The sequence below is a fragment of the Panthera onca genome, chromosome B3 (assembly GCF_046562875.1).
Source record: "Panthera onca isolate mPanOnc1 chromosome B3, mPanOnc1 haplotype 2, whole genome shotgun sequence".
NCBI lineage: Eukaryota > Metazoa > Chordata > Mammalia > Carnivora > Felidae > Panthera > Panthera onca.
In genome coordinates, this window is record NC_138344.1 from 104,558,990 (window position 1) to 104,567,020 (window position 8,031).

Here is an 8,031-nt window from a genome sequence, read left to right on the forward strand (position 1 = left end):
ATGTGGGATGAGAGTCTGCAACAATTTTATTAAAATATTAAATGACATACAGGGAGCTAGCATCATTTTAAAAGGAGAGAATATGGGAAAGATACTTGAAAAAGGGGGACTAGCATGTGCCAAGACACGTCAACATTCTGAACATCAGTTATCATCATACTTTAGATGACCCCTAAAGAATCCCACTTCGTAGCCAGGTAACACATTTAGTAATAGTATCTGGCTTGCTGCCTCCCTTAAGACAAAAATATAGGGGGCGCCTGGGTGGTTCAGTCGGTTGAGTGTCCAACTTCAGCTCAGGTCATGATCTCACAGTTTGTGAGTTCAAGCCCTTCATCGGGCTCTGTGCTGACAGCTCGGAGCCTGAAGCCTGCTTTGGATTCTGTGTCTCCTTCTCTCTCTGCCCATCTCCCGCTTGTGCTGTCTGTTTCTCAAAAAATAAATAAATAAATGTAAAAAATAAAATTAAAAAAAAAGACAAAAATATAGAAGCACTGTAAACAAGAATGTTCACCATTGATGAAATTACGTCTTTGTACAACTTGAACTATGAAACATATGTAAAAGCTAAAGAACACTCCGATCTATTCAAAGAGCTGCCCTTTTCTGAACAAATATTTTTCCCATTCAATGAAATCTTACTAAACATCCCAGACAATGTAGGGTGTGGCCTAAAAACTTGGTCTACATGATCCCATGCTTCTGGATAAAAACCTGAAAAAAACAGGCCATCATGAATGACAGTATTATTTAGAGGGATATGGACTAGAAGGAGAAAAACAATTCCTGAATCCTAGCTTTCTTGCTACTAGAACTTGCTATGGGATATTGTGCAAATGGCCTCAGTTTTTCCTTTGATAAAATGAAGAGTTAAACAAAATAATCTTATAAATCCCTTCTACTTCCATGAATCCATTTTTATATTTTATCTATAGGGCATAGAATTAAAATGCAAATGTTTTCATGTTCCAACAACTGTCCCATCAAGTAGGCAAGGCACTCTAATGACTGGATAGATGTTTCACATTTTATTTATATATTCTAGAGTCATGCAGACTGAGAGGAGAATTTTATAAACAAATCAGATTTGGGGAGTCAAACCATAGAGATTTAACATAGCCTCAATTGCCTTTCCCAAACAGAATATTCCTTTAAGGTTTTATTTCCAGCTAGATCTCGAGCTTTAGAATTTGTGCGAAGGGAATTCTGCCATTGCTCTCAAAGACTTTCCTTCTGTAATTAAGTGTCAGACACCTGCTTTCTAAATCCAACTAGAGAAAAAATGGGGGTGAACTGCAAGCCTATTCTATGTCTGTGTATTGCAGCCATATGTTCCTTCTCCCCACTATTCAAAGCGATGCCCGAACTTTAAAAGAAGCAGAGAAGACAGCCTATAAGAATGACAGCAGGGAACATGCCTGCAACTCAGATAAATTGGTAAATGACCTTCAAGTTCTAGGCCTTTCTCCATCTTTCAAAGCACAAGTTCAGACAGCCACTCCCATGAGTATGGTGTCCTCCACTGAGAGCTGCATGACGTTAGCGAATAAATAAGAAAAGGCTGACCGTTGTCAACACAATGGCAATATTTCTAAAACTAAATAATCATCTGTGATCATCTATCACAGGCTGTAGGCCTTTTCTTTTTTTCCTCGACATGTACCCCCTCCCTGGCAAAGTGCCTGGCACAGAGGGAATGCTCAGTAAATATTGACTGAACAAACAGAGGAATGTCCAGAGCCTACTTTTCTGGGGAAGGAGAGGGTGGGGAAATTTAATTGCTAATTAGTACTCTGTGTCTTCGTTATCTTAAATGAACTCAATTCAAGAACATTTAACATACAAAAGAATATTTCTCTAACTTTTCTTTCACACCATGGCTGCTCCTTCTTTCTACTATATCCATCCATGCACCTTAATTCAGGTAAATAAACTCTAACCAAATTGCTGATAGTGGTATTGGCTTCTAATAATAGCTTGAAAAGCATGCCTTTCAGAGCAAATCAGTAGCACTTTGTCTATCATTTGCTATCGGGGTATCCTCATGGCTCGGCAGTCCGCTGAACAATTTACTGCATTTCTGCCACCAGTGGGCAGATAAGCTGTTCTGTCAACCATTGTCTTTGATCTTAAATAGATACAGTCCAGAACCTGTTTCTTTGTCAAGTCGAGGCACAGTCAAGTTACAAAGACAAATGAAAGACAACATAAGAAGATACAGATTTAGCCGTCTTGCTAGATTTAATAACCAGGATTTTTTTAAACGCTTTTTCAACACCGTTTCCAACTGAAACGTCTACTGCTGATTTTGTGTGTTACCAACATGTAGACACAGAAGGGAACCGGCATGTTAAAACATTCTCATCACTGGCAAAGTTCCTTTTTTCCAAAGGAAATGAGTTCCATGGGTAGTATGTAAGGAACATGAACATTGCCCTAAGAGTACTCAAGACACAGGAGGCCTATAGAGAATGCCAAAAAGCTGGTAACAATCTGCCTGATATTTTCCTTTTCTTGGGATAAACACAAATACCGTAAGTAGCTGGTATAGAGTTTGGGGAAGAAAGCTGCCTCATCTTAGATTTTCACTGTCCCCTGGAAGAAACTTGGATACCACCTCAAACGCACCGTCTTCTTCACCTAAACTTTGGTGTCATCCTGAACTCTTCTCTATAGTCTAGATTTCACAACTCCTGTGGATCCTTCCCCCATAATGTCTCTTGGAATTGGCCTTCTCATCACCTCACTGGACTGTTACTATTTTAATTGCCTTTCAACCGATGATCCTGTTCAAACTCTCTTCTCTCCAATCCATTTTACACAATCCAGATGGCTTATTCTTAACAATAAAAATGACAATAACCAATCAAAAATGGCCACCATTTGGAGGATGCTACATGCCAGGTGTTGTGAGTGCCTTATGTAAATTACCTTATTTAATCCTAACAACAACCTAATGAGATAGGCTCTATCATTATCTCCATTTTTTATCAGCTGAGAAAGCGACAGGTTTACAGAGGACAATTAACCTGCCTACGTGAGCATGCTAGTTTCTGAACTTGTGAATTCTGTCAAACTTCATGTTGCCCCCTTTTGCCCAACGCATCCTTTAATGTCACGAAGTTTACAACCGCCAAATTCCATATCTATAAGACAACCCACACCACTAACTCCACTACAAACCATCACCAGCCGAGTATATTGCCCTCTTACCTGCCAACCTCATTCCAGGTTCCTAAGTTTTGCTCACAACACTGCACTAGCCAGAACACTCCTTCCTTCCCTACCCAGGTATCTAAACCCTGCCGCCTTCCCCCCACATCCTGTTTACTAACTGCTGTCACAAAAATGCCTGGCCCAATCTCTTCCCATCCTTCTCCCAACTTCTCTGGCACAAATCATCACGTCCGTAAGTCTTGCCACCTCAAATGAGATTCGGTCCTTTGCATGCAAACACTGGTGTTTTAGCTTCCTTTGTCTGCCATATAATTACTAATAATGGTAGGCATGGAGAGGAGGTGTTCAATAAATATTTGCTGCAGTGAAGCGAACGTAAATAACTGTTTAAGAGTGTGAAAAAGAATGCTCAGAGTCTCCATTTTATACTGTAAGATTTTCAATGAAATTGCATGGTCTATCCATGTCTAAATGTGTATTTTGTTCAGACCTGGCCAATTTTGGCTACTTATTCCATGTATCATTTTAATAATAGTAATAATTACCTGCATTCTCACTTCTGCTATATTTTAGGTTTTCAGAGTTAATTTCATTAAAAAAAAAATAGATCAGCATTTACAAGTGACGAGTCTCAGAGCTTCAGGTCGACTTGCTTCCCAATTATCATCTCATCTTTTAAAAACCTGTTAGCGGGTGTCTGGGTAGCTCAGTAGGTTAAGCGTCATACTCTTGGTTTTTCAGCTCAAGGTCATGATCTCATGGCTCGTGAGATGGAGCCTCACATCCAGCCCTGCCCACATCCAGCCCTGTGCTGACAACACGGAGCCTGCTTGGGATCCTCTCTCTCTGTCCCTCCCCCACTTGCTCTTGCTCTCTCTCTCTCTAACTCTCTCTCACACACTTTCACAATAAGTAAATAAATAAACTTAAAAAATAAATTAAAAATAAAAATAAAAACCAATTAGTGATTCTTTGATTGATGAGGGGAAAAGGAAAACTCTGTCCCTTGTTTGTGTCTTAATTATCTTTCCATTTTGTACATCCCCTGATCCTCAATAATTAACTTGTCATTGTCCTACCTTTTTAATCCTTAAGGTTCTCTCGCCAATGCTATTTAATTTGTCTAAAGCCAAGCTTATCAAGATTCTGACCCTATTGACCCAGCTGTGGCACATGGCATTACGGTACCCCATTTCTGACTCACTGTGCTACTGATAACTGTCATTGGCCTAATATATTGGCTTTAAGATCATCTGGACCTCATCATCCTTCACTTTAAATTGAGTAGCTGGAATGACAGAGGATCCTTTCAGCAGCATGTTTGGCCACAGTGGAAGAAGGGAGAACAGAATAACTAGAAAGAAAAGCCTGGTTCCCTAGGAGCAAAGCAGCATCAGTGCTGACAGGGAAGAGGATGAGTAAGCTGGGGTCAAGAAGGTTACACTGGCAACTACCAGCAAAGTGCTTTACCATCCCCGCAGACCACAACTAGGTTATACATACCGAGCCCAAGAGCTTTGTTCTCTCCACAATGCAGCACTGCAGACCAATGAAGATGTTAGTGCCTGTGGCCTCTAGTGCATCATCCTATCCCTGGGAAAAGAAGCTGAACTGAAGATTTAAATACTGGCTTCAAGTTCCAGCTCTACCTTGGGCAAATCACTGAAACTCAGCTGCCTTGTTGCAAGATGGAGGTAACAATGCTCATTCTGTTTTCTTCAAAAGGTGGACAAGAGACAAAACATGATAACAGACATGAAAACAGTTTGAAGAAAAAGTTTTAAGTATCATTCAATTTAAGATATATTAGTGTGATATTGACATACGATCCCCTCAAACTACCGAAATGTGAGCAATTTGAAACATCCATAGTGTCTTTTTTCCCTGTAGATATTTCCATGGAGCTTCCTCCTTTGGCTTCTCACGTAGACAAAGTGACCTGGGAATTGCCTGATGGTTGCAGAATCCTATCCTAATCCATCTTGGTCAACAAGCTCTTCTCCATCCATCATACAATTCTCTTCCATGACCCGATTTGACATGGAGAAAGTAAACCCGATTTTACTGGAGAAAGTAATCCCCAGGTAGACATTTCAAGGAATAAACATAACATCTCACATTTCAAGCTGAAACTTGATTCAGATACTTTTCTTACAATCACCCGTAAACACAATATGGGAAAACAGGATTGACCACACATCTTAATTATAGAATGAGTTTTCATTCTACAGAGATTAAACCCAGCTTCCTTATGTAAGGGAAAAAAAATTCAACAAACAAAAAATTCAATTCCATACACAACTTTTCAGGCAAACATCTGCTAAATAAAGAATAAGTATACCTTTGGTTCAAAAGTGGAAATTTTCTATAACAGGTAAGCCTATCTTCCCAATTTGGTTCTATCTGTGCATTAACCCATTTCTGTAATAGCAAATTATGATATTAAAAAGTCTAGCAGGAAACACCAGAATGTAAGATAAGGAGCCTCCTATGAAAACAAAGACAAATCCAGTTTCCCTAATTGGCTCTGTTGCCGTAGCTACCTTAGACTTGGTGAGTCTTGGGAATTTTGTGAATAAACACAATCAATATCAAGTCAGCCGCATAAGTGCTTGGTTCATTATTATGACAAACCCAACAGCTCTACCTTAGGCATATGTGTAAGTCAGATCACTCTTAAATCACTACTGTGTGTAAAAGCAGCAATGCTGTGCTAATGTGAAATCTAACCCCGGTTGTGAGTTTCTTTCAATAGATGCTACAGAGGGTTTCTGCCGGCAAGTGAGCAGAAATCAGTCAATGACTTTAAATAAGCTTGGCTTCAATAATACTCCTTAGAGTCCAACAGCATCATGTGTGATCAAGGAAATACACTAAAAAGAAGGGGAGGCAGGCAAATTCTCACCACACATGTTGCTTCCTAGAGAAGTCCTTCAGAGCTCTATGGATGGTTTTGTGAACCACTCCTGCTCCCCCTTAAGTTTGGAACTAAAACTTCCAGAGACAGAATGCAGACACTTTAAAGCATCCTGTCTTCTCTCCTCTGCACAGAAATTAGGTGCTAAGATCCCGGCAGGTCCTTGGGCTCGGCTCGGGAAGGCAAAGATTTCTCATCTTTGAGAACTCCAAACTCTTGAGAGTCCTATATTTTGTTCACTCCGGCTACCTTCAGCCCGCTCACCAGCCATGGCTTACATATTTGGAATCTACGCAGGTCGGGCTCTGTCCGTGACCAGGAGGCACATTTGCTATCTAGGCACCTCCAGGCAACACCTCCCAGCCATTCCGTGGTCTCAGGCAGAGCCTGACCTCCTCCGTGTCTAACCCACAAGCCCTCTTTCCAATTAAGCGACCTTTCCAAGCAGCATCCTCCTGCCGTGTCCTGGAGGACCGGTCAGGGTCTGAGCAAGGAGGTTCCGTGACATTTCTGCACTAAACACTCAACTGTTGGTCTTCTGCAAAGTAGCAGAACACATTTCAGTGGCCACCGCAGCCCCCTTTCGCTCCTCGGCTGCTGGACACTGATTGGCATCGGGGACACAGCGATCGATGCTCTCTGAAAGGAGCCGATCAGAGTCTTCAGGAACTTCTCTACCACCGCCGAGAGACTGGGAGGGGAGGGAGAGAAGAAAGAAAAGCCCACACAAAAGCAGCCAGCCCTGCAAGCCCCGCCAGCACAAAGGCCCGCGCGCTGGTGCGGAGCCGGGAGGCTGGGCTGGAGCGAGGAGTGCGGCGAGTCCTCCGAGGCCTGCGCGCCGCGCCCAGCGCGCCCCGAGCTGCCCCCCGCGCACCCCGCGTCGGGGCACAGCGTTCCGGTGGGGGCTCTGGGCGCACGCCTGGAGCGCCCCGGGCTGCCGCGCTCCCCGGACCGCAGCGCTCCCGGGGCGACCCCGCGCCGCCCCGGGCTCCGTCTCTGCGCGGAGCCCCGTCTGCAGGCGCGGCCGCTCGAGCGGCAGGAGCCGGGCCCGTGCTCACCTGTGCGCCTTCAGCCGAGCAGCGCGCGGAGGAGAGCGGCGGCGCCCGCGCTGGGCATCCCCGGCGCGGCCCCTGCAGCTGCGGCGGCTCCCTCAGCCGTCTGGGACGCCAGGAGGAGGACGCTTTGCTTTGTTGCTTATTCATGAGGCCGCGACGAGGGCTGGGGATTGGGCGGCGGGGAGATGTGCTCGCCCCGCCTCCGCTGGCACCGACACCCTATGCCGACGCCTCACGCCCCTAGGCGCGCACGTCCCGGCCTCGGCTCTCGCGTTCCGAGCCGAGTGGCCGGGCTGCGTCCCGCTCTGGTCCGGGCTCCTGGGACCCCTCCGGAGACCCCCCCCCCCCCCGCCCCAGTCCTGCTGTCCCTCTTCGAAGCCTGGCCTTTTGTGGCAGCAGTTCCTCGGTGCCTTCGGCCAGGGCACTGTTTTCGCTGGAAGAGCCGAATTTCTCTGGTCCTTGGAGAGGGCAAAGGGTGCACGTCGGAGGCTGCAGGATATTCCTGGTGTGAACTGTGCGGCTTAGGAGTGCCTCTAAGTAGGCTCTTGTAAAGTAGTCCCAAACAAAGTGTTCCCTTCTCAGAGAAGTTAACAACAAGCGCCTACTAAGAAGTATGCTTTATTGAGCCCTTAGTCCTGCCGAGATCAATGCTAGGTGCTTCACTCAGTACCTGCTGCATCCATTCAGTAACCCTGAAAGAAATAATGGTAATCCCCATTTAACAGGGAAGAAAGCCGAGGCTGAAGGTAAGTTGCCAAAGGTCTTGTGGCCACCAGGAATTCATGACCTCCATCCTTGAGTCTGTCAACGACTCAGTTTACTTCCGTTAACCCTCATTAGGGGTAAAAAAGAGAGGTCAGGAATCCAAAGGCCTTTTCTAGA

General features: G+C 44.8%; 1 protein-coding gene across 2 annotated transcripts in view; it reads right to left on the reverse strand.

Annotated features, from left to right (window-relative positions):
- Positions 1-7,459, reverse strand: part of ARMH4 (armadillo like helical domain containing 4) — a 132,545-nt gene extending 125,086 nt beyond the window's left edge. Inside the window, exon 1 of one of the 2 annotated variants that reach the window (XM_078448212.2) lies at positions 7,153-7,451. In XM_078448212.2, the coding sequence (XP_078304338.2) occupies positions 7,153-7,296 (144 nt within the window). In that variant the 5' untranslated portion in view covers positions 7,297-7,451. Of the gene's footprint in view, positions 1-7,152 lie in introns of both variants that reach the window. The other variant, XM_078448213.2, reaches the window with a different exon arrangement.
- Between the last annotated feature and the right edge of the window lie 572 nt (positions 7,460-8,031).